Raw genomic sequence first — 27,817 nt, 5'->3', positions numbered from 1 at the left:
GGTGGTTATTAAATTGGCATCTAATACAAGAATAACTGTCTTGAGTAAGTTTTAAAGTTGCTAAGGAAGATATTTTCATATGGTAGTTTAGATCAAGGAGTTCATCTAAAACAATTCAGATGTTATAGGACTCTATTTTTAAAACTAATCAAAGGAGAATCTAACACATTTTAATAGGCCTCATTCTTTTAGGGAGTTCTTAATATTATTAACTCACTAGCTTTAACTTGGGGTTTCCCTAGTGGCTCAAATGGTAAAGAATCTGTCTGCATCACAGGAGACCTGGGTTTGATCCCTGGTTTGGAAAGATCGTTGGAGAAGGAAATAGCAACCCACTCCAGTATTCTTGCTTGGGAAACCCATGGACAGAGGAGCCTGGTGAGCTACAGTTAATCGAAGTTTATACAGAGATCTCAGCAATAGAACCCTGTAAGGAAGGCCAGAGAGAAAAAGAATATCCATATGTTTTATTCTCAGAAACTGAGGCAAGGAAAGGTGTTTTCAAAACAGTTCGCCCAAAAGGTGTTATTTCCTTACAAAGCCAAATGATTTTTTATAATCATTGCTTCATCTTTCAAATTATGCAAATTATTTGATCACCTGATTCTCAGATTTCTCTTTTCCCAGTGTATGCTCTTGGCCTCCAAGAACACAGCACAACAAATTTTGGCAGTAGTGACTAATGATTTAAGAATTTAGTCAACAGTCATAATTCTAGAAAGTTGCCAGCATATGTATTTTGGAAGGAAGGCATTTTTGTGGAGTATTGCTGAGATGGGAGATTGTGCAGGAAGTCTAGGAACAAACTTCTGAGCTGATTACTTTAAGACTTAAGTTTTCCAAAGAATTCAATCCTCTGGTACCTTATAAACTTAACTTACCATCCCAAAACTTAGGGGATTCATTCATATCTTTTAATGCCCTCATGATTGGGTTATATGATGTGGGTGAAAATAATAATACATAACAATAATACATAATTACATGTATGCATAATAATAAATAATACATCACTGATTCCTTGACTTTAGATTTCACAGACCAGAATATTTCAAATGCATGTTATTGAATATTTTATATTTTGCAAAGAACACTGGAAAAAAAATGATTTTTATCTTTTGTCATCATCAGTTGATAAAAGAGAGGACATTTTACACTAAAAAAAAGGTGATGTCATCATTTCATAAAAATAGAAGTACTTTGGATGACATACATTTATCTATAGGAAAAAAGACTTTTGGGAAAAGCTGGCTTATAGCACAATTAAGTTATTTAAAGTGGCAAAATAGAGAAAGTTACTCTTTAAAGTCTTATTATTAATAAGTGAATTAGAAACTTGAACTTTAGGGTCTTAGTGAGCAATATTTTTTTTTTTCTTAATAACCTTTGTTAAATGTGTATTTACAGGTAATTGCCCAATTTCTAGTGTAGCTCACAGTAACTTAATAATGTAGCTTTTGGAAATACTAATATCTGGGCTACCCCCTAGACCTACTAAAACTCAAGTGGATTGTGATCTACCCAGGTATCACACAGAAATTTTTTAAATACATGAATTTTGTCAAGCACCAACCAGAGTCAGCTGTACTAGCCTGGTAATCATAGTTACATTAACAAGAAATAGCAAACTATTAGGGATAGATATCAATAAAGAATATAAGACAGATTTCATGAAGAAACAAATAAATAGATTTTGTGCAAATAGAACTTGAGAAGTTTTTATCTATCCTTTATGTGGCTAATTTGCTTTATGTTTTATATTGTTATACTCAAAAAGAGTATTTTTTTTAAGGATACACTTCAAACAGTGTACAGTCGAAAAGTATACAGATTTTTTCTCTTCTGTCCTCTGTCCACAAATAACCATTCTTCAGTTTGTGATTACTTCTAGAAGGGGGAAAAAGTCTAAGCCTAAACCGGCATCGTATGTGTTGATATATCTATTAAGTGTATCCTGAAGGGATCTTATTATATACACTGCTTTGTTCTTTGCTGTTTTCGTCCTCTAGTATTTTTAGAACTCTTTACATGTTAGTCCTTTTAGATCTACCTCATGTTTTTCTAAGAGCTGCATAGTACTTTTATGTGTTTAAGCACACCCTACTCATGGTTGCCTCCAGTTTCCATTACTGTTGTATTACTTGAAATGGAATAAAATTCTGGTGGTCAAAATTTAGTTATCTTACCTGATAGTAGACCACAGTTGGTCTTGATTCTCTTTACGAATGATAAAATGTCAGTTCACAAAGTTAGTAATTGCTATTTGCTTTTCACATCTTTTTCAGGTGGGAACCCGAAGGTATATGGCTCCAGAGGTGTTAGAGGGTGCTATCAACTTCCAAAGGGATGCATTTTTGAGGATAGATATGTACGCCATGGGATTAGTCCTGTGGGAACTGGCTTCTCGCTGTACTGCTGCAGATGGTAAGGGAACAAATATTTTTTAAAAAGATTATTATGTATGTGTATGTGTGTGTACCTGCTACACATTTATGAAAAGGGTTGATTACTCTCAAAGGTAATGTTATAAAGCACAGCTGTTTTTAAGTAGACTCCCAGAAGTGGGAGCATACAGAAAATTCAGGAGGCAGGGGACAGGAGGGCAGGAAAGGAAAGGTACTGAAATGTATTGATTCATTATGGTTGCCAGATGCTTTGCTGGGCACTTCACATACCTTTAGCTTATTTCCTAAAACAACTTTGGAGGTAATTATTAGCTTAGTTTTGTATGTGAGGAATTTGACACTCAAATTTTAAGTAGAAATTAAGTAGCTTGTCTATTTTAGCTGCAAGTTGATGAGTGATAGAGCCTAGATTTGAAACGCTGATCCAGATTCAGGCAGAGGGCTGCTACCTTGGTCAGGTCATATGGGTCCTGAGACACCTAAGGGTTAAAGTCAGCTCTTGGGTGAGAGCTGTGTGTAGATTTGGCCTCCCAGACATTGTCCTGGGAAGCTATTCAGCACTTGCATGATGGAAACATATACCTCAGCAACAGATAGAATTAGCATTCTATTCTCCATGGCTGAGCACATTATACTGCAGGTTAGATTCTGCCTCTTCAAAGCTTTGAAAGTCTGATCTTCTGTAGACATTATAAACATGTTACATTCTCTAGCACATCACCTTGGTTCCAAGGGATTCCTAGTCCTTATTTTTGAAATCCTTTTCAAAAACAGGTATTCACATTGATTGATTGTAAACCTGCATGTTATATTCCTGGTGTGAAGGAATTATAGTGTTGTGGTTACTGTCTTTAGTGCTCCTTAGAAGGTGTGTCTCTTTTCTCCAATTGTTATACTTTTTGGGATATCAGAATATAAGATAAACTTTCTGACTGCTAACCCCCAAACCAGTGTTAGTGTGATGTTTTGTTCTTTTCTAATTTTAATTTTTTAAAGGTGTAACTATTTTAACCTATGTTCTAAGAGTATTGTCTGAGTACTGTAATAGTTTTTCAGTGTATGACAGACTACCTCTGGTATATGAAATTTGACTTGGGAAAAAGGTGCTTTTAAAGGGAATTTAGTGGACAGTGGTCAGGAATGGATAGCCATTCATTCTTCCAAAATTGGTGTAGGAGTGGATCCAGAACCTGTTCAGTGTGTTTTGGGTCAAAGTGGAAGATGAACACATTTATTATGTGTTATTTATGGAGGCAGAAAGAAGCAGGTGAGATGGCAGATGTTACAGAAAAATACATTGCCTAAAGTTTGACTAATAAGAACTCTCTGAAGCAAATCAATTGGATATAGTATTATGAGGGATAAACAATGTACAGTTCAGTTGATAAAAATACATCTTGGACAGTTAATTTTAGAGTAAGGTTAAGTATGAATTGTCTATGTAGGTAAATGTTTTCTGAGTTTATGTGCTCAGTCATGTCCAACTCTTGCAACTGCATGGACTGAAGCCCATCAGGCTCATCTGTATAAGGGATTTTCCAGGCAAGAATACTGGAGTGGGATTACCATTTCCTTCTCCAGGATATCTTTCCAACCCAAGGATCGAACTCATGTCTCCTATGTCTCCTTCATGGCAGGTGGATTCTTTACCTGCTGAGCCATGGATAAATGTTAATACCTGAGAAGTGTAAAGAAATATTATCGGAGTTTGGAGGAGTGAAGAGTTGCTTTGTTTTGTATGAGGGAAGTTTTTATGGAGTAAGAGGATAGATGCTTAGATTTCTTAAATACCTTGCATGTGCTATGGAATACTCAGCTGCAGAGAGGCAGTTCTGATCCAAGTCAGAAATTACAGGGGACAGTGTGAACATCGCTAAAGTAGTGATTTTAATTTTTTTGATGGTTAGTCATTGATGGTTTAGTTTAGTGAGTCTCAAATTTCAACGTGCAAACCAAACTCCTGGGAATCTTAAAATTCAGATTTTGACTCAGTAGGTCTGGGGTGGGGCCTAATAATTACATTTCTTATAAGCTGCCTGTCAATGCTGCTGACCTGTGAACCACATTCAGAGTAGTGAGGGTAATAAGACACCTTAGAATGTCAGTGCTCTTAAGTGCACAAGCAGAGCCCGACTATTCAGCCATCAAGTATTTGTACAGTTAGATAGGGTTGAATTAGATAGCCTCCTTCATGATCCAGTTAACTTAATAATTGTATGCAGTATTTGGTATGTTTTGAGAACTTGCACAGGGTTTGTTATCTATATACAGATGTATCTGGTCACTGAAGTTGCTCATTAGTGACCAGTTTCCCATCAAGGGCAGACAGTTCAGACTCTAGAGTCATCCTGAGGTGGATTCAGCTTACGTCATAGCTGTATGCCCTTGTGCAAATTATGGAACTTTTTTTTGAACTTATCATCTGTAAAATAGGGTAATGCCACCTGTACTCTGAAGACAAAATGGAATATAGTTTATGGTCAGCGTTAAGTGTTTCTTGATTATTAGTTACTACTAACTCCTAGCTGAATTTCTGTATTTGAGTAGGCCTAAGTTAAAAAAAAAATTACATTGTAGAATAAATCTTGCTTTTCTGTGAAGGCACCATTCTGACTTGTTGGGAACCCTGTTTATACAGTCCACTTGTGATTTTTAAACTAAATATTTGGCAGCTTTTGTGAAGGTAGAGGTGTGCCTCTGGAATACATACCTCCTTATATGATTGTGTAGGGGGCTAGGGCATGTCAGAATAAAGATGGCTATAACGGACTGAACTGAAAGGAAAGCAATACTGTTTATAGTCTGATCTGAATTGCAGGAGAGTGGGTACCTTACAGAGATGTTATATCCTTAATATGCACATATCCACAGTTCCCTGTGTCCTATATACAGAGGTAGGTATTCCTTATGCAGTAGCTCCATACAATAACAGAGCTCCTTACAATAGTTAGCAGTGTTACATGCCAAATTACATTTTGATTTCTTCTAAATTAAAATTTGTGGTTGTAACTACAGTTGAGCGTTTGTTTCTCTCCTGTCATTATCAGTTCAATCTCTAAGTCATGTCTGACTCTTTGTGACCCCATGAATCGCAGCACGCCAGGCCTGTCTATCACCAACTCCCAGAGTTTACCCAAACTCATGTGCATCGAGTTGGTAATGCATCCAGCCATCTCATCCTCTGTCGCCCCTTCTCCTCCTGCCCCCAATCCCTCCCAGCATCAGGGTCTTTTCCAGTGAGTCAACTCTTCGCATTAGGTGGCCCAAGTATTGGAGTTTCAGCCTCAGCATCAGTCCTTCCAGTGAACATCCAGGACTGATCTCCTTGCAGTCCAAGGGACTCTCAAGAGTCTTCTCCAACACCACAGTTTAAAAGCATCAATTCTTCGGTGCTCAGCTTTCTTCACAGTCCAACTCTCACATCCATGTGACCACTGGAAAAACCATAGCCTTGACTAGAGGGACCTTTGTTGGCAAGGTAATGTCTCTGCTTTTGAATATGCTGTCTAGGTTGGTCATAACTTTTCTTTCAAGGAGTAAGCGTCTTTTCATTTCATGGCTGCAGTCACCATCTGCAGTGATTTTGGAGCCCCCAAAAATAAAGTCAGTACTATTTCCCCATCTATTTCCCATGAAGTGATGGGACCAGATGCCATGATCTTAGTTTTCTGAATGTGGAGCTTTAAGACAACTTTTTCACTCTCCTCTTTCACTTTCATCAAGAGGCTTTCTAGTTCCTCTTTACTTTCTGCCATAAGGGTGGTGTCATCGGCATATCAGAGGTTATTGATATTTCCCCTGGCAACCTTGATTCCAGCTTGTGCTTCTTCCAGCCCAGCGTTTCTCATGATGTACTCTGCATAGAAGTTAAATAAGCAGGGTGACAATATACAGCCTTGATGTACTCCTTTTCCTATTTGAAACCAGTCTGTTTGTTCCATGTCCATTTCTAACTGTTGCTTCCTGACCTGCATATAGGTTTCTCAAGAGGCAGGTCAGGTGGTCTGGTATTTGCATCTCTTCCAGAATTTTCCAGTTTATTGTGATCCACACAGTCAAAGGCTTTGTCATAGTCAATAAAGCAGAAATAGATGTTTTTCTGGAACTCTCTTGCTTTTTCGATGATCCAGCGGATGTTGGCAATTTGATCTCTGGTTCCTCTGCCTTTTCTAAAACCAACTTGAACATCTGGAAGTTCACAGTTCCAAGCCTGGCTTGGAGAATTTTGAGCATTACTTTACTAGCGTGAGATGAGTGCAATTGTGCAGTAGTTGAGCATTCTTTGGCATTGCCTTTCTTTGGGATTGGAATGAAAACTGACCTTTTCCAGTCCTGTCCTTATAGCATATGACAGTTAGGAAAAGGCAGTAAAAGTATGCTTTAGAAAACTTGTTTCAGTTAGGAAGGCAAGATGATTTGAATTAAAATGACTTTTCCCCTTTTTTACATTTCAGGACCTGTAGATGAATACATGCTGCCATTTGAGGAAGAAATTGGCCAGCATCCCTCTCTTGAAGACATGCAGGAAGTTGTTGTGCATAAAAAAAAGAGGCCTGTTTTAAGAGATTATTGGCAGAAACATGCTGTAAGTTATCGTTAGCTTTTCACTTTAATTTCCAAGAAAAAAAAATGCTCGTCAGAGGAATGATTTATATTTCTGCACATTTTCTTTCTGGATTTCCTGAGGCAGAAATCTTGGTACAAGGTACTCTATACTAGAGTCCTAGAAACAATGCAGTAAGACCACATCTGTACACTCGTGAGGGAGATGGTGAAGTCAGCCGTGGGGGACATTTGGCTTTGTGCTCCTGCGTCACAGTGTGTCCCCTATTTGGAAGGTTTCCAAGGGAAGCAAGTGCCTGACTGTGAGCCTGTGGGGAGAGTTGGGTAACCTTGCTGATCACCACCTTCACATATGATGTCGTTTTAAAAAGTGAAGTACCCAGTATTATTCTCTCCATGACAGTTACTGCATTTTGATTGGATGATTTTCAAGTTCATAAGAGACTAGGAATGTGAAGGCTGGAACAATATTGCCCTGGTTATTTTGTTCTAGATACAACTAGAAACATGGATAAGCCAAGTAGAGAATCCTTAAGTGTGGCTTCCTAACCCTTTTCCTACTTATCTGCAAGGTAGAAATGCTGATATTAACTAAGAAAATAATAAAAATTGGTAAACTTCTCAAAGCCTTAGTTTTGAATTCAGTTCAAAGGTTAGCTTAAATTTAAATTACCTGCTTTGTGAATAATTATCAGAGATAATTGGAATTAAACAAATCACCTGCTGTGATCATCTCCAGTGCTTAAAAAAAAAAATACTGTTTTCTCTCAGTGCTTCTCTCCATGTGAGATATTCGAAAGTGAATGTTGACAAATATCAAACTTGGCTAATTTTGAGACTTTCTTTAACCCACAGAACAGCAATTTCTTTATGAGAGTTTTACTCTAGTTCCCAATAGAAAAAAAAAATTGTTATGATATTTAAATGCGTTTTTCCTTTATAGGGAATGGCAATGCTCTGTGAAACGATAGAAGAATGTTGGGATCACGATGCCGAAGCCAGGTTATCAGCTGGATGTGTAGGTGAAAGAATTACTCAGATGCAAAGACTAACAAATATCATTACCACAGAGGACATTGTAACAGTGGTCACGATGGTGACAAATGTTGACTTTCCTCCCAAAGAATCTAGTCTATGATGGTTGCACCATGTGTACACACTGAGAAACAGGACTCTCAACTGGAGCTGCTAATGAAACTGCTTACAGTTTATTTTCTGTGTGAAATGAGTAGGATGTGTCCTAGACATCTCAGAAAGAAGACCCTCATTTCAAAAGGTGGCTCTGGGAGACTTATGGCATTGCCTGTAGCAGAGACATACATGAAGGACACGCGACTAAGAGAAAAGTTGTAAACTCTGTAAAGAAACTTTTGAAAAAATGTACATGAAGAATGTGGCCCTATCCAAATCAAGGATCTTTTTGGACCTGGCTAATCACGTGTTTGAAAACTGACATCAGATTTCTTAATGTCTGTCAGAAGACACTAATTCCTTAAATGAACTACTGCTATTTTTTTTTTTAAATCAAAAACTTTTCATTTCAGATTTTAAAAGGGTAACTTGTTTTTATTGCATTTGCTGTTGTGTTTCTATAAATGACTATTGTAATGCCAATATGACACAGCTTGTGAATGTTTAGTGTGCTGCTGTTCTGTGTACATAAACAAAGTCATCTAAGTGGGGTACAGTAAAGAGGCTTCCAAGCATTACTTTAACCTCCCTCAACAAGGTATACCTCAGTTCCACGGTTGCTAAATTATAAAATTGAAAACACTAACAAAATTTCAATAATAAATTGACCCATGTTTTGTAACAAGGTATTACAAATTCACTGTGTTATTTAAGAAAAAAAGGTAAGCTATGCTTAGTGCCAACAGTAAGTGGCCATTTGTAAAGCAGTGTTTTAGCTTTTCTTGTGCTAGCTTGTGATTTAAGGAAAAAAAAAGTGTTGTTTTTTGAAATGAAAAAATGGTGTATTTCCCCTTTTTCTCCCATGTTTAAAAAAATCTTCATCTTATATCCAGTTCCCAAAATATTGCATACTTAGCTACATATTTTTTTAGGTGTGCTGTGCTTGGGGACTATTTGAAAATTTAAAGCATGATTTAAAAAATTTTAAGTGAGCTGTAACACTGGAAAGCTCTTCATTTTTATTCTTTAAAAATAGATTTTTTTTTCCTATTTATATATGTAAAATTGTAGTGTATTTCTTTTCACCAAACAGTGTGTGGGACATTCTTGATCACTGTTTTAGAATCACCTCAGGAAGTGTCATTACCCAGAATTCCTCACTCTCTGCTTTGAGACTTGTAACTTTATTACTATATTTCTGCTTGGTGCCATCTTGTCAGAGTAATATTTGATATCTGTGATATGTCAAGAATTATCCTAGGATAGAGATTTAAACTTTCAAGCACAGATTTCAGATGTTACTGCTTTAAAACAAATCAGGGATAACAAGTAAAACTTATAACTTAAAATATGCAATGACATTTAGAGGTAACCAATGTTGATATAGGTAACATAGCTTAGCCTCCTTCCACAAATTGCTTTTACAACTAACTGATAATAATTTAGGGTAGTTCATGCCTTATCCTTGATGAGAAAATGGAACTGATAAGTCGGTGCCAAAGTGCTTTTCAAAACAATATTATGTTAGAATATAATTGGATTCCTTCTCAAATTGACAGGCCAAAGCAAAACATTAATTAGATTACTGACCAACAAATAGTCAGTATTATGCTATGTACTTTTGTCAGGTCATTTTAAAATCCATGTTAATTTTATAAAAGAATTTTTTATGTGTCACTATCAGGAGCTCACTGTGAATGTGTTATCTTCAAATGGCTATTTAACCACACAGTACACTACATTTTACATAAAACATGCACTTAATCTCTGGGAATAAATTATATTATTTATAAATAATACATAGGTCAACAGACTCTAAGCAGGGAGGGAAAGAAGAGTAACAGCATTGTCGTCTGTGTGCCACACACCATACAGAGAATTGTGTTCTTGGTCACATAATGTACCCAAGGCTTTGTTGTATTTCTAAGAATTCCCATTTCAGTGTTGAGTTTACCTTTATTTCAAAAAAGTACTTGGCTTCTCAATTTCTTGGTTTTGCTTCTACCTGGAAACTAATCAAGAAGGGAAAATAATGAGAATGTTCATACAAGAAAATTGTTCATCTCTTGAAGACTGATTTCTACCTGTTCTGAACACTTAATCCTGTTTTTAAAAGTTAAAAAAGTCAAAGGAAAACAAGGAGTATTATGATGAATGTTTGGCTAATGTGGCTAATGTGAACACTTAAAGAGTTACATTTATAAGACCAGTTATTCACAAAATAAAGTTTTCTCTTCATGTTAGAAAAATTTTTAGAAATCCTGGGTATTGTACTTAACTCTAGCTAACCAATTTTACAATAAAACCTGTATCCTTTTGAGAACTACATTGGTAGAAAGATAATTTTTATAAGCAGTAAAACAAGAATGTTCCAGTGACTACCTGTCCTGTACCTAGTCTTGTTAAAACTTTCTTTTGCAGGGCATTTTCATGTTTGGTTTACAGTCAGTCTAGAGTGGGCAAATTAATAAAAAGTTTGAGCTTAGGGATACTGAAAAAAAGAAAGATCAAAGAAAGAAAAATGATTTGTTTGGGGGTAAACAGACCCCAATAATTTTTTCCTCATGTGTATGGTGCTCCTTATGATTCGTCTTGTATTTTGCCTTTATGACACACATCAGAACTGCTGCTCTAACTTAAACTCTTGACCTTGCCCAGATCTCCGTGTAAGGAATGCTTTATGATCAACTGCCATAGGACTGATGGACTAGTCCAAACTGATGGACTGTTTGGCTGTATTCGAAGTCTATGCCCTGCACCGCTCTTGTATGTATTTTAGACGCTAGGCAGTTTTCAGCATGTGACGTGTGATTCTTGTTTGAATGTTTATTACAGGTACCTTGTGAATTCCAGAACAGAGACTGTGCCTCACAGTTGTTGGTCCCATGAACTTGCACTGTCCTTCATGGTGATGTTTTGAAAATACAATCAGAAAAAAGTTTAGAACTTAAAGATGAATCATAAATCATGAAAATATAAAGAAACTCTTCTTCCCCCGTCCTTACTCCTAGGTAGTATAACAGCTACATTTAAGTAAAATGCAGGTAGGAGGGGAAAAAATCCTGGATAGTTTAGTGAAAAAAACTGATTAACTGTTTAAAAAAGATGCTTTGCCACAGATATTTTCCAGTTTCTCTTTTTTACCTTTTTAAAATATTACTTTTTAGGAACATTTGGTATAATGTGCATAAAATTATTTACTGATTTATGGGCAAAATGATACAAGTAGCATCTTGATTGAACATCATTTACCTCAGATATTCAACCAGCAGTACATTTTTTATGCAGTCTCAACCCATATCCTATTTGTTACCTCTCAAAATATTGGTAAACAATTATTTTAGCTTTACTCTGTATTTCTTGTCAGTGTTTTGGGCACAGGTTGTTGTACTACTGTCAAATTGTACTTGCTATTTTTTCTGCAAGTATTTAACAAAAAGTCAGAAAAGAAAAAAAAAAAGTCCCATAAAACCCCACCTTGGGTAAGTGATTGTTAAATATTGTACAAATAAAATGTATGCTATCCCCATTCCATTCCCAAGTTAAATAAAAAAATAAACATGGTATGATTTGCATATGAAGTTTTTCTTTAGTTATATATTCTTAAAGATGGGAACAGCAGCTTTACAATTGATAGTGAGCCTTACACCTTGGAATGTCCAAAAATGGGGACAGGTGAAAGGGAGGTTTGACAATTATGGCATTTCTCTCCTTTGTTGTGTAAGCAGGTTGTGTTCCTTTGAAAGTACAGATGTTGGTCCTACCAATTTTAAGAGAGACTAAACGGCATTAGTCACCTTGTCTTTTCATACAGACTTTTTCTTAAAAAGTGACTTAGGTAATAATAGACATCAAAGATACAAATTACACTTCCCAACAACAGTTTACCAATAGAAGGAAGAATTCTGGTATTTTCCACTTAAGGTAATCAGTAAGAGGGATCACCAAGGAAGCAAGCTTTCATTTGCATTTTTAATGTTGCAAATTGTAAACACTAGAATTCTGGTTTATCACCTGACTTTCCAAGCAAATGGGGGTGGAAGAGCCCCACCTACCCACATTTAATGTCGAAGTTCACATCAATGGGTTCTTAATTTTTTAGGGTAAAGGTGAAGGAAGCGGCAACACTTAGGTTACACTGGTTTGAAAGAAACTGCATTTTCTTCTAAAAAAAGCAAATGAAAATGCAAACATGGTAGAATCTGCAAGGAATCTCTACAGAAAGACTGAAACTGTTTCTAGTGTTGCTCTGCAAAACTGATTCTTCAGAAAGTTAATAGTATGTAATCAATATATACAGAATTATGATGTAAGTTTTGGGGAAACAGCACATACTTCCGAGTCATTCACATCTGCATGTCCACAAAACTGGGAACTTTTTTCTTAATGCTTTCGGTTGGACACGTGGAGGGATCACAGGAGTGATAACCTCACTGATGCTGCTAACATGCCTGCTCACCTGGTTTTCAGTCTTTTGATTGTGTGGTTAATAAGCTGCATTCCTTTTCTAGTAGATGAAAATATCTTTAAGCCACATTTGCTTATGTTCTTCTTGAAAGGTTTTTACTAGGGCTTTTCAGATTTGGTTTTTATTTTATTGACGATGGTTTAAACAGTTTAAAAGATGAAGTTAGTTTTAAAACATTTAAGTATATTTTAGCTTCTCTGTATTAAGGAAAAAGTAAAGGGGAACACAACATTCTTCCTCTGAAAAACTGCTTTTGAAATGTAGGCTTATGCTTCATTTGTGTGACTTTTGCTAACCTACCTTTTATTTTTGTTTTATAGCTTTCACTGATGGTGATGGATTTTTCTGTAGTTTTTACATAGCCAGGTTAAGTGGATGAGGGCTTTCAAACCTTTGAGTGGCATCCTAGGCAGATAAAAATTTGCAGTCTTCAAGCCAGTTCTTTAGGTGCTTTTGTGGTCAGTGCTTTTAAAGCAGAGGGTACTCCCCTAAAAACAGCTCAGAAAAAATTTTAAGGGACAATTTTAGCTCAAGTGCAAAAAACCCTTGCTTCTTAATAGTGATGTGACCATGGTAAGTATTTTGGCAAAATATCCCCTAAAAATCTGTAAACTATTGCACAGAACCAGGATGCAAGCCTTGGCTTTCATGAAACACTGCTGAAAAGTAAATGACAGTGATCTGGAAACTAAGAATGCCTATGTGCAAAGAATAGGTTGCAGGTACTGAAGAGCTATTTTTATGCATAGAAATCTCATACTCCATTCTAAACGCAGTAACTCTTAAAACCGAGAAAATAGTTTCTTAGAGTATACTTTTAAAAAGACACACTAAGAAACACATTACTGAGCTTTGATGTCAACGAAATGAGTTGGAATTCCAGGGTCTGTCAATCCTCTGGACAGGGCCACTACTGCGTTGGTTTTCTCACCCGTAAACAACAGTAGCTAATTATCAGGGTCTTTGACAGTTTTAAAAGGATTGCAAACTGTACAAGGATAGGGACTTTGTCTTTTGTAACCCTCTATGAAAAAAATAGACAAATATTCCTGAATAAATGAAGTCACACTTCATGAATGCTTATTAAATTTCACTTTAAACACATACCAATATGGAGTCCTGAATTTATAAGGTACATTCCTTTGGGGGGGGTGTCTACTTTTTGATACAAACATTTAGATAACACTGTCATACATTTTCTATTATTCGTGGGAGTGGCTTTACAGGAATTTGCTAAAGTGCTTGTTAGACAAATGCTAGTTCCTAGAACATGCCCAAGAATCGCATTTAAAAACATCCTACAAAAGATTCTTCCATAGATGGTGTGAGTACCATATTTTAAGAAGCCTGGAAGAAAATGTTCAAACTTTCCGGTTTTTTCTTACATGTGAACCATCTTCTAGCCAAACTGATCAGGCTCCTGAACTAAAGACCTTGGTCTGGGAGAGAATCTTAGATTTTCATGAATACAGAAAAACTGCAGCATCTCCCAATGGACCAAAAGATTACTCATTCCATTTCAACTCTTAACCACTGTTTCTTTACTGCTTTGTTTACAGTTTGTAAAAATATCTGGCTGCTGGGTTGAAGTGAACTCTTCAAATGTACCACATAAATACTTCACAAGTGTTAAATTAAGCATATGTTTCAATCCCTAAGATAGTCATATTTATTTTTTTGAACAGTTACTTACAACATATCACTGGAATTAAAACTTAAAATCATGTAACTGCTCATATGATTCAAAGGCAAGGCACAGCCATGATACATATTTAACAGTCTCCCATAAATACAAAAATACATCTTTATAAATATAAGAAAATGTAATAACATATCTTGTTAAAGGACAACAGCTTTTAGTTCTTTAGAGAAGTCTGCCTGAAACTCCATAACTGAAACCATGGTTATACTCATAACCAGCTTAGGGAGGATGTCGCCCACTGCCTAACATCTGTAGGACAGTTGGGGTATTTCTGCAAAGCATTCATAATTTGTGTATTATCCAAAAGTAGTTTCATCAGCTGATACTCCCTCTGTGCATTTACTGATGTTCTTTCCATGGGCCTTATTAATTCTAATTGCTGTAAGTGTTCAAATGCCTGAAAGATGAAACAAATGGTTTAGGTTGAATAAGGGAAGTAAACAACATTAAGCCAGAGGGCAGTTAGGATTTTAGTCAGTTTTAGAACAGTACTAGGAAACAAAATGTAATAGATGTTAGTAAAGTTCAAAAACAATTCTCATCAACCTCATAAAACTTCACATATCACATGAGGCAGTGTCAGTATAGAGTTGCCTGTCCCTACATCACTGAATGTAAACAGGGCAAGCAACTCAACTGCACAATCTGATTTTGTTCCTCACCTCATTCTGTCATATCTTTTCCTAGTACTTAAGTTAACAGAGTTTCTGGTTCTCTATAAAAACCCAGAGTCTGATAAGACCAGTACTTTTAAACTAATGGCCCAGGTTACTCAAATTTGCCTTTACATTTTGTTTGTTTTGTTAGACTTTCCTGTATAAAAGTTTAATATAGCTATAAAAACAGAGGGCAGCAGGGAAGACCTCTAGCAGCACACTTGTTTAGCTGATCCTATATGTAAATCATTCAGCAGAATGGTGGAGGTATGGAGGAGAGGACACGCCCCTCCTTCCTTAAGAAGTCTGACAGAGACCACTACGACCTGTCAAAAAGTCCCTTTCTTCCATCTTCCCCACCTTAATAGGGCTCCTTACTATTCACTTCCTCTTAGCCCTTCATGTACCATGTCTTTTCTAACCATGATCATTGTTTTAGTTACTTTATTAGGATATGAAGAAAAAAAAAAGAAAACATTAAATTAGGACCAATCAACTATTAAATACTGATACACTGAAACAGATTACTGACCTTTCTATTCTTAAGCCTCACTGTGAAAAATACTACTGGAATACATTCTTTATAAACTAGAAAAACTCTTCTTATGAAAAGAAAAATAGTTCAGACAATTTCTGAAAATGAGAAAATACTAGAGGATCTGTGTATTGGCTGAATAAAATTGAGACTTCAAATATTTCTAGGTAGCAAAATACTTTCTTAATCAAAATGTAAAAATGACCAGCCTCAAGCTCCTAGTAAAAATTTCAGTGCTCAGCTAACCCTTTCCACTAATACATTCCCATAAACTATGACTATCATTAGGAAGGGAGGGAAAAAACCAACTTCCAGTATGTTAAGTATTTTTCCTATTGTTTTGAAGAAAATGGCAATGCCCTGATCTCATGTTTTTTCGGTTGCCCTAAAAAATAAACTCTGACTTCTAATATCCTCTAGTATCCTTATAAAGGATACTAAAAAACTTATGGGTGCACTGCGTAAAAAAATCATAAAAGGTGTTTCTTCCCATAAAGTCCTCTGCTGCTGCTGCTGCTGCTAAGTCGCTCCAGTCACGTCCGACTCTGCGCGACCCCACAGACGGCAGCCCACCAGGCTCCCCCGTCCCTGGGATTCTCCAGGCAAGAACACTGGAGTGGGTTGCCATTTCCTTCTCCAATGCGTGAAAGCGAAAAGTGAAAGCGAAGTCGCTCAGTCGTGTCCGACTCCTAGCAACCCCTCTAGAGCTGTGCTATTCAATAAGTAACCTCAATGGGCTCTTGAGGATCTGAAATGTGGAACTCTATTTTTATAAGGTTTAATTTAAAAACAGAACATTTTAAGTATGTTTGAAACAATTTCAGAATGTAAATTTACTTCTTCAGCTAAATAAGGGTCTAAACAAATAATTTAAAGAATCTAAAGAGCAATTATTTCCAATGACTAATCAGTGAATCAAAATGTGCTTTAAGTGTAAACACACAGAATTTCAAAGACTAGTTGGTGATGGACAGGGAGGCCTGGCCTGCTGCGATTCATGGGGTCGCAAAGAGTCAGACACGACTGAGCGACTGAACTGAACACAAAAGAAAATAAAAAACTTTATTAATACCTTTCTATATTGACTACAGATCTAAATATTTTGGTACATTAAATAAAACTTACTGTCCAAGTTAATCTCACCTTTCACCTTTTTTTTTGTTGTAGTTGTTGCTACTAGAATACCTAAAATTACATTATGTAGCTCGTATTTCTGGTCGACAATGGTATGCTAGAAAAAATTTCCTCAAGTTTTGAAACTCATGCCTTACCCAAGCTCTAACAAAACTGTCTCTATATACCCTCACTAACCAATGAGACTGTTTTTTATTTTCTTAATGTCTCATTCTATTGCCTTTTACTACTGAGATTTTATAAAGCCAACCTTAAGGGTATAAAAAGATAGGGCTGTATCTGTGTCTTGTGAAAGTCGCTCAGTTGTGTCCGACTCTTTGCAACTTGATGGACTAGCCAGTCCATGGAATTCTCCAAGCCAGAATACTGGAGTGGGTGGGTAGCCGTTTCCTTCTCCAGGGGATGTTCTGAACCCAGACTGAACCCAGGTCTCCCGCATTGCAGGCGGATTCTTTACCAACGAGGGAAGCCCAAGAATACTGGAGTGGGTAGCTTACTCCTTCTCCAGCGGATCTTCCCAACCCAGGTATCGAACCAGGATCTCCTGCATTGCAGGTGGATTCTTTACCAACTGAGCTATAAGCTGGGTCTTAGGTAGAATTTAATGAGTAGTTCCTTTTCAGGATGCAATTGCTAGGAAGAGACAGTAGAGGGCAGTATGTCCCCACAAACTGTAAAACAGAATGGTATTCTTCAGAATTATTCAAACATTTCATTTTTAGAATTTTTTTTGGGGGGGTGTCTGTTTTGAATAAAATTCCTATGATAATATCTAGTGTTTCAAAATTAATAAAAGTGAAGCTATGATATATACAATCAAAGTAGACAAAAAGCCTATCTGCAGAAAAAAATCTTACCTTCATGACAACAGGTTTCTCAAAATTATAAACAGAATGGGCCTTTCTTTGAACAAACTTCTGAAATTCTGGACAGAAAGCAATGACATTGTTAGTACCTTCAAATAAGCAGTGGAGTATAGTCAGAAAGAAACTATCAAATGAGTCATCTCACCATTATAAACCATTTGAAAATTAAAGGGCTCCTCTTCATAGATATCATTTAAATGTTTCATTGCTATGATAAGACAGATTTCCAAGACTGACAGACCTATAGCAAAAGGGGAAAAAACTATGAGGTATAGTTTTGCATAATGATTGAAACAAATCCTCCAAATAGGAGGATAATGTGAAAGGTTATGGCTTTGAGGGGTGGGGAGAGGCCAACACAGCACTCCTTGCTTCAAATGTGTATCAGTCACTATTATCTGAATAATCTAAAGCAAGTTATTCAACCTCCCTGAGCTTAGTTTTAATTTTTTAAAAATAAGGATCTTTCCAAACTTCCAGAGATTTTTACAAGGATTAGAGACAATACTATCAAGCGCTTATCATATGGCCTACAGCAAACATGAAGAAGAGCTGCAATTATTATGTAACTTTCAATAAGGCCCTCAATTATTCATAATCTCTAACCCCTGGAAATTACATCTAATTTATTTTTCCTGGAGAGGAGAAAGTTCACTAGATTCTCAAAAGGGATAGTCAACACCAAATGGCTAAAAGCCAATGCTCTTCAGTAACACTTGGTACACTGAGAATTGTATTTCCAATGCAGCAAGGCAGGTGGTGCATCAAGTTTCTTTCACTTTAAATGGGAGAAGTGAATTAAAGGATGTATAGATATAAAAATATTCTGCACAGAAAAACACTATACCAATGTTAACTGTAATTTCAAAAAGTATACCATTATATAAACTCAACCTTATTTTAAAAACTACTAATCAAGCAGGTTTCTCACCGTGCACAATATTTCCTTTTGAGTCCATGCTACACAGCTGGTTTGCCTCCATCAGATCCGCTGCAGTTATAAATGGGTGTGACGGTGTTACACGATTTAAAGCAAGCATCTAGGGAAATGCAGGTCAGAAAAAGAAATGCATATTTACATGGGCATTTGGGGGTATTTCATTGAAGAAAACTTAAGAGTTATGAAAGAATAAATATTAATACTTGGGAAAGTTACTCTCAAATTTAGCTCTACTTAAATACAATATTTCAATTCATAAGCCACTTAACTGTATAAATGTAAATAAAGCATTAAAAACTTCTTGCTGCTCTCTCGACCTCTTCCTATTTGCATATCTTGCTTGATTACAACTCCTCAAAAGAAAAAAAAAATTTTAAAAGGAGTGAGGAGAAGAGACCAAAAATAAGTAAGAATACTATTTAAAGCTCCAGAACAAAAAGGCAGAATTATGACTTCTATAAACTTTCTCACCAACCAATCAACCAATCCAGGTTAGTCTTATGTGACAGAACTCAGCCACTTTGATGTTCAATTGTATTAAAAAGGAAAAAACAAAAATAAAATTATACCCAGAAACAACTCTCCTAGAAAGCAGGGAGCAAGTTGCTTTCATGTAGCAAGCTGTCTGCTCAACAACTATCAAAACTTCTGCGTTTGAAAGTTTATTTGTAACTTTGATAACATCTAAATTTTTTTTAAAGTTTATTTTTCACTGAAATATAACTGACTCTGCATTTAGTTCATATAGATAAAAACAGCAGATAAAAATGCATGGTATCTGATTAAATCTGAATTCCACATTAACAATGAGTAATTCCTTAGTATAAGTTTATATATGTAATATAACAGTTGGGACATTTACATTAGAAACTCCCTCCCTTTAAAAAAAATTATTATATAAGTATAGTTGATATACAATATTGGGTTAATATCTACTATACAGCAAACTAATTTAGTTATACATACATATATATTATTTTTCATATTCTTTTCCATTATGGTTTCTCACAGGATATTGAAAATAGTTCCCCCTGCTTATAGTACAATCTTGCTCTCTATCCATTCTACATATAATACTTTACATCTGCAAATTCCAAACTCCCAACCTACCCCACTCTCGCCCTTGGCAGCCACAAATCTATTTTCTATGTTTCTGAGTCCATTTCTGTCTCGTAGATAGGGTCATTTGTGTTATAATTTAAATTCCACATGGAAGTGATAGCATATATTTGTCTTTCTTTCTAACTTAGCATGATAATCTCCAGGTCCATCCATGTTGCTGCAAATGGCATTATTTCATGCTTTTTATTATGGCTAAACAGTATTCTGTAGTTATGTACATACCACTTCTTCTTTACTCCTTTATCTGTTGATGGTCATTTAGGTTGTTTCCATGTGATGGCTGTGAATAGCGCTGTTATGAAAGTGTGTTTGTGTACACTTTTATGAATTATAGTTTTGTGCAAACATATACCCAGGAATGAGATTACTGGATCATATGGCAACTCTATTTTTAGTTTCCTAAAGAACTTCCGCAATATTTTCCATAGTAGGTGGAGCAATTTACATTTCCACCAACAGTGTAGGAGTGTTCATTTTCTTCACATCTTGCCCAGCATCTGTTATGTACAGAGTTTTTGATGATGGCCATTCTCACTGGTGTATGGTGGTACCTCACTGTACTTTTGTTTGCATTTCTCTAACAATTAGTGAGTTTGAGCGTCTTTTCATGTGCCTGTTTCCATCTGTATATCGTCTTTGGAGAAGTATTTATTTAGCTCTTCTGCCCGTTTTTCGATTCGGTTGGCTTTTTTGTTGTTACTAAGTTGTATGAGCTGTTTGTGTATTTTGGAAATTAAGCTCTGGTCTGTCACACCATTTGCAAAATTTTGTCCCACTTTGCAGGTTGTCTTTTTATTTTGTTTATGGATTTCTTTTGCTGTACAAGAGCTTGTAAGTTTGAGTAGGTTCCATTTGTTTATTTTTGTTTTTCTTTAATATAAACTTATTTATCTTAATTGGAGGCTGATTACTTGACAATATTGTAGTGGTTTTGCCTTTCTATTGCCTTGAACTCTCTCCCTTTTTTAACCAGGGCCCAGGGTCCTTAATTGAACAAGAGTTTGGTAATCCTTGACCTTCATTCCCCTACTGGGAGGGATCCAGGAACCCAGTAGCTCCTTCCCATTCTCTTATCTTTTCCTTTTATTATAAAATATTTTTGACATATAAATAGGCAAGAGAGTAATATAATGAATATCCATGACCACTTCCTCAGCTTATGAAATATAAACTTACAGAGTTGAAGCCCCTGTCTCTTGCCCTGATTGGACTCTCTACTCTTCTCCAGGTTAAAAAAAATCATGCATGTCTTCATCCTTCTACTACATATCTTTGTATTCCTAGACAATACAGAGTAATTTTCAAGTTTTATATAAATATCATCTTGAACTTATGCAACACAGACACTGTACCATCAGACATAAACTTTCCACCCCCACCAAACTGGCAGAAAAAAAGGTTTAATTGTAAAATTTAAATTGTACACCATTTCCCTAATACTGGAGAAGTTAAATATCTTTGTAAATTATAAATCATGTGGGATTCTACACTGGTAGATTATTCTTAGTTCATTCGCTCATATTCACTCATATTCACAGTTTGTTCCTTTATTGATTACTGTAGAAGCTCTTTATATATTATGGACAGTGTTGATGATTACATGCATTGCATTTTCCATCTCCTAATCACTTCTTCTATGGTATCTTCCAGTGTTCAGACATTTAACAAAAAATTCAATGTAATTAACATTAACCATCTTTTCTCCTATGGCTTGTCATTTGTGTAACATCTCTAAGAAATCTTTTCCTACTTCAAGTATACAAATATATTTTTCTTCTAATTAAAAAAAAAGCTTTGTTTTCATACATATATTTAGGTTTATCAATCTAAAATTAACTTTAGGCTATGCATTTGAGGGTATTTTTTTCCCATGTGTATAACTCCTGATTTTTTATTGAAAAATTAGCAAACTATATTTAATCTGTCTTTCTTTTCTTTATAATTTCTACCAATTTCAAAACTTTTCTTAAACAAGAAAAATCAAAACAAAAATTGAGCCATCACCTTGAATTAAAAATATAATAGGAAACTAGCAAAACAATGCTTTCTCATGTTGACAATTTTGAGTCGGACATCTTTCCAGAATGAAAGGTATGCTATGCTGTGCTTCTTCATTCAGTCGTGTACAACTTTGTGACCCCATGGACTGTACCCTGTCAGCCTCCTGTATCCATGGGAATTCTCCAGGCAAGGTTGCCACGCCCTCCTCCTGGGGATCTTCCCAACCCAGGGATTGAACCCAGGTCTCCTGCATTACAAATGGATTCTTTACTGACTGAGCTACCAGGGAAGCCAAAGAATACTGTAGTGGGTAGCCTATCCCTTCTCCAATGAGAGGTATGTATTTATGGATATATGTGTGTGTGTATCCTCCAAATACCATAAGTTAGTAAACACAGGTACATAAATTACTGAAGTCTCTACTCTAAAAATTCTTAGTCTCTGTAATACCTCTGTGATAAAGACAGCTATTGCTGAAAATGGCAGTATGGCTTTCAAAAGTGGGAGGAGGATGTGCTAATCAGAGGGTAAGTACATAGGGAGGAAAATTCTCTTAAGTTTCCTAAGCAAAACCAGAAATGCAGAAGGAGAATCTGTAAAAAGAAAAAACAAAAATATGGCAGAACCATGTAAGAGTAAAGCAGGATAAGCCTGAAGCCAGAGAGACTTGGATTTGAGTCCTGGGTTTGTTATCTACTAGCTGTGTGATATGGGGTAAGTTATTTAACCTCAAAGAACATTAGTTTTCTCAAAGGTAAGGATAACACATAAACATTAAAAAAAAAAAAACCCAAAACAGCAACAACAACAAAAAAGGATTAATATAATGGTGAGATATACTGCTGGTCATAACTAGAGCAGGAAACGGCAACCCACTCCAGTATTCTTGCCAGGACAATTTCATGGACAGAGGAACCTGGCGGGCTACAGTCCATGGGGTCGCTCAAACAGTCAGACACAACTGAATGACTAACACACAAAGTAACTAGGTCACCTGACTTATGTGCTATTTAATAAGTGATACCCATTATTATCATAAAATGGAAGTGACCAAAAAGACACTGATGAAACCAAAATTATTTTCTCTTTGAAAGGTATTTACTATACCTTTCATAATAATGAATAACTTTCTAGAAATATTAGTCTAGTATCAAATACTCTAGTGAAGGAAGTTTACTTTTAAGAACAATTAAGTACCCCTATCTTGATACTGTTTAAACTTAAGATAGAATTACTTGGTGAAAGACCATGACCAGGTAGGATTTGTCCAGGCATGTAAGGCTAGTTCAACCTTTGGATCCAAGATATTAGAAGGTGAGAAATAACAATAATAAATATCTATGAAAAAAATTAGGTCATGTTAAGTGATTTGCACATTTCATCCACTTAAGTGTGTGTACTCGATTTCCATTTACTCATTACAGTAAAAAAGATTTTGAAATGGCAGAAATAAAAAAATCAAGCAAGGCTGTTCAACATAACAGGCTAAACAAGAAAAGTCATATATCTTGTTCATGGATAAAAAAATAAACATCTGGCAAAATCCAACACAATCACAACAAACTCTCAGCAATCTATGGATACATGGGAATTGCCATAACTTGACAATAAACATGTATTAAAAAGCTTCAGCTTATATCATATTTGAGAGTAAAAGAGTGAAAGCTTTTGCCCTAAGCTTGGCAATTATCCACCCTCACCATTCTAATTTAATATAGCACAAGAAGTTCTAGCCACTGCAAAAAAGACAAGAAAAAGAAATAAAACATATACAAATAAGAAAAACTATTTGCAGATGACATAATTATCTATATAGAAAATCTCAAGAAGTCTATTAAAAAAACAAAAACTTAACTAAATGAGTTCAGCAATATTGCAGAAAATAACATCAACAACAACAACAAATCACATTTCTATATACTATCAATGAGAATGCTAAAACAAAAATTAAAAACAAAGTATTATTTACAATTGTTCCAAAGGAAATTAAACCCTTAAGTATACACTGAAAACATGCACAGGATCTGCGAGGTGAGATTTATAAAATGATGATAAAAAGAAATCAAAGAACTAAATAAAAAAAGAGATGTACCATATTCAGGGATTGAAAGAGCTAATGTAGTAGATATGTTAATTCTCACAAAATTTATCTAGAGGTTTAACCAGTTCCCATCAGAACATAATTACCTGGTGAAAGAAAATGAGTGAATAAAAATAAAATTAACACAAACCAGTAGCATGTGTAATGAACGAAGGTTTTTGCTGACATTAAAATGCTTCTGCAGCACTTCTTTCACACTTCTATCTTCTGAGAGACTCTACATGAAAAAATCAAAACAGAATTAAGGAAGAATGCAGTTTAAAACCTAAATATAATATTATGCCTCACTGGTTAGTATACCTCATTAACTCTATCTAGTATTCATTCATTATTAAATAGCTGCTGGTCTTTAGGGGGAAAACAAAAAAATCAAAACCAAATTTCTACTCTATTGATTTTCTCCTTATCCTCTTCCCTTTATGTTAATTCTGAAGACACAAAGATAAATATAACCCTTGTTACCATAAAATTTATTCAATCACACACTAGTGGGACGATCAAAATGTAGTAGTAAATGCAACACAGAATAAGGGTTATTTGTTGTTGTTTAGTCACTCAGTTGTATCCGACTCTTTTCCAACCCCATGGACTAGAGCTTGCCACGTTCCTCTGTCCATGGGATTTACCAGGCAAAACTACTGGAGTTGGTTGCCGTTTCCTTCTCCAGGAGATCTTCCCAATTCAGGGATTGAACCAGTGTCTCCTGCACTGGCAGGCAGATTCTTCACCGCTAAGCCACAGAATTTCCATACTTTATTGGATCCACACAGTCAAAGGCTTTGGCATAGTCAATAAAACAAATATGTTTTTCTGGAACTCTCTTGCCTTTTCAATGATCCAGCAGATGTTGGCAATTTGATCTCTGGTTCCTCTGCCTTTCCTAAAACCAGCTTGAACATCTGGATGTTCATGGGTCACATACTGTTGAGGCCTGGCTTGGAGAATTTGGAGCATTACTTTACTAGCATGTGAGATGAGAGCAATTGTGGGGTAGTTTAACCATTTTTTGGCACTGCCTTTCTTTGGGATTGAAATGAAAACTGACCTCTTCCAGTCCTGTGGCCACTGTTGAGTTTTCCAAATTTGCTGACACACTGAGTGCAGCACTTTCACAGCATCATCCTTTATGAAGTGAAATAGCTCAATTGGAATTCCATCATCTCCACTAGCTTTGATCCTAGTGATGCTTCCTAAGGCCTACTTGACTTTGCATCCCAGAATGTCTGGCTCTAGGTGAGTGATCCCACCATTGTGATTATCTGGGTCATGAAGATCTTTTTTTGTACAGTTCTTCTGTGTATTCTTGCCACCTCTTCTTAATATCTTCTGCTTCTGTTAGGTCCATACCATTTCTGTCCTTTATTGAGCCCATATTTGCATGTAATGTTCCCTTGGTATCTCTAATTTTCTTGAAGAGATCTCTAGTCTTTTCCCTTCTATTGTTTTCTTCTATCTCTTTGCAATGATCACTGAGGAAGGCTTTCTTATCTCTCCTGCTATTCTTTGGATCTCTGCATTCAGATGCTTGTATCTTTTTCTCCTTTGCTTTTCGCTTCTCTTCTTTTCACAGCTATTTGTAAGGTTTTCTCAGACAGCCATTTTGCCTTTTTGCATTTGTTTTTCTTGGGGATGGTCTTGATCCCTGTCTCCTATACAATGTCATGAACCTCTGACCACAGTTCATTAGGCACTCTGTCTATCAGATCTAGTCCCTTAAATCTATTTCTCACTTCCACTGTATAGTCATAAGGGATTTGATTTAGGTCATACCTGAATGGTCTAGTGGTTTTCCCCACTTTCTTCAATTTAAGTCTGAATTTGGTAATCAGGAGTTCATGATCTGAACCATAGTCAGCTCCCAGTCTTGTTTTTGCTGACTGTATAGAGCTTCTCCATCTTTGCATGCAAAGAATATAATCAATTTGATTTCGGTGTTGGCCATCTTGTGATGTCCATGTGTAGAGTCCTGTCTTGTATTTTTGGAAGAGGGTGTTTGCGATGGCCAGTGCGTTCTCTTGGTAAGAGTCTGTTAGCCTTTTCCCTGCTTCATTCTGTACTTCAAGGCCAAATCTGCCTGTTACTCCAAGTGACTGGAGTAAACCTTTGACTGCATGGATCACAATAAACTGTGGAAAATTCTGAAAGAGATGGGAATACCAGATCACCTGACCTGTCTCTTGAGAAACCTGTATGCAAGTCAGGAAACAACAGTTAGAACTGGACATGGAACAACAGACTGGTTTCCAATAGGAGGAGTACATCAAGGCTGTATATTGTCACCCTGCTGATTTAACTTATATGGAGGGTAAAAGCTCAATATTCAAAAAGTAAGATTATGGCAACCAGTCCTTTCACTTCATTGCAAAAGATGGGTAAATAGTGGAAACAGTGCCTGACTTTATTTTTGGGGGCTCCAAAATCACCGTAGACAGTGATTGCAGCCATGAAACTAAAAGACACTTACTCCTTGGAAGGAAAGCTATGACCAACCTAGACAGCATATTAAAAAGCAGAGACATTACTTTGTCAACAAAGATCCATCTAGTCAAGGCTTTGGTTTTTCCAGTAGTCATGAATGGATGTGAGAGCTGGACTATAAAGAAGGCTGAGAGCTCAAGAATTGATGCTTTCGAACTGTGGTGTTGGAGAAGACTCTTGAGAGTCCCTTGGACTGCAAGGAGATCCAACCAGTCCAACCTAAAGGAGATCAGTCCTAGGTGTTCACTGGAAGGACTGATGTTGAAGCTGCAACTCCCAATACTCTGGCCACCTGATGTGAAGAGCTGAGTCATCGGAAAATACTCTGATGCTGGGAAAGATTGAGGGCAGGAGGAGAAGGGGATGACAGAGGATGAGATGGCTGGATGGCATCACTGACTCAATGGACATGGGTTTGGGTGAACTCCAGGAGTTGGTGATGGATGGGGAGGACTGGCATGCTGTGGTTCATAGGGATTTAAAGAGTCAGACATGATGAGCAACTGAACTGAGCCACCAGAGAAGCAAGAATTCAAAAGCAACGTAAATTATTACAAAGAATGCTTAAAATGTATGAGGTAATCGGCTACAGAGAAGATAGAGCATTACAATTTTAGGGAACAACATGAACACTGCAGGGAGACTGGCATATGGACAAAAGATGCGTAGTCACAAAATCCTGAGGTTCAGTTACTGGCAGACTGATTGTATGGAAAGACAAAGGCAGCAAAGCTTAATTGGAGATAACTGCAATTCTCCATATAAGAAACAAAATGAGTCTGAATTAGCACACTGGTGTGAAGACAAGAAAGAAAAACATTTATAGAAGACACGTCTGATGGAGAATCTACTGGTAAGCAACAGAGATGAAGGGCTGGAGAGGCGATACAAAAAAATGAAAAGATGTAACTATAGGGAATAGAATGTCCCAGGAGATGTGAAGAGGGAGATGTAATCAGAAGTGAAACTTGCATTACTGACAGGTAAGAAGCAAAGGGAAAAAAAGGAGCAAAGTAAGGGATTGACAAATATGTTGAACAAGTGAACAGAATCCAAGAGAGAGCAATAAAACCAGGGGAAGAAAACAAGAGGGACAGACTTCAAGAGCGAAGTGGTAATAAAACTATATACTTTGTATAACAAAATTAAGATATATTTTGAGAGGTTGATGGCTTCAGATATTTAGGGGTCAATTGGGCCAACCAGTCCATCCTAAAGGAGATCAGTCCTGATTGTTCATTGGAAGGACTGATGTTGAAGCTGAAACTCCAATACTTTGGCCACCTGATGCGAAGAGCTGACTCATTTGAAAAGTCCCTGATGCAGGGAGGGATTAGGGGCAAGAGGAGAAGGGGAGGACAGAGGATGAGATGGATGGATGGGATTATTGACTCGATGGACATGGGTCTGGGTGGACTCCGGGAGTTGGTGATGGACAGGGAGGCCCGGCGTGCTGCGGTTCATGGGGTTGCAAAGAGTCAGACACGACTGAGTGAATAAACTGAGGGCCATTTGAAAAAGCAGTACCTAATATATACTTAATATATCAACTTTATAAGTTACTTGGTAAGAGTCACCAATTTTAGAAGGACTACAGTTAGTTTCAAAAAAATTTTTTAATATGTATTACTTTATTATTTTACAGTCATCTGGTGTACTTCCATGGGGTATTTGACTCTGTTTATACAGCAACAAGCCCTTTAAGAGAAAAAGAA

The 27,817-nt window shown here is 36.4% G+C and overlaps 2 protein-coding genes across 3 annotated transcripts in view; one reads left to right on the top strand and one right to left on the bottom strand.

The window, feature by feature from the left end:
* ACVR2A (activin A receptor type 2A) overlaps positions 1–8,575 on the top strand; it is a 35,615-nt gene extending 27,040 nt beyond the window's left edge. The window contains exons 8-10 of the mRNA XM_068967419.1: positions 2,286–2,424; positions 6,860–6,990; positions 7,912–8,575. Coding sequence (XP_068823520.1) covers positions 2,286–2,424; positions 6,860–6,990; positions 7,912–8,106 — 465 coding nt within the window. The 3' untranslated portion in view covers positions 8,107–8,575. The remainder of the gene's footprint in view (positions 1–2,285; positions 2,425–6,859; positions 6,991–7,911) is intronic.
* A 5,123-nt stretch (positions 8,576–13,698) lies between these two features.
* Positions 13,699–27,817, bottom strand: part of ORC4 (origin recognition complex subunit 4) — a 92,351-nt gene continuing 78,232 nt past the window's right edge. For both annotated transcript variants that reach the window (XM_068968070.1, XM_068968071.1), the window contains exons 10-14: positions 23,755–23,841; positions 18,392–18,500; positions 17,606–17,701; positions 17,452–17,519; positions 13,699–14,666 (exon numbers count right to left, since the gene is read on the bottom strand). In XM_068968070.1, the coding sequence (XP_068824171.1) occupies positions 14,478–14,666; positions 17,452–17,519; positions 17,606–17,701; positions 18,392–18,500; positions 23,755–23,841 (549 nt within the window). In that variant the 3' untranslated portion in view covers positions 13,699–14,477. The remainder of the gene's footprint in view (positions 14,667–17,451; positions 17,520–17,605; positions 17,702–18,391; positions 18,501–23,754; positions 23,842–27,817) is intronic.

This window comes from Capricornis sumatraensis, chromosome 3, assembly GCF_032405125.1.
Source record: "Capricornis sumatraensis isolate serow.1 chromosome 3, serow.2, whole genome shotgun sequence".
NCBI lineage: Eukaryota > Metazoa > Chordata > Mammalia > Artiodactyla > Bovidae > Capricornis > Capricornis sumatraensis.
This window is presented reverse-complemented; position numbering and strand designations above follow the sequence as displayed.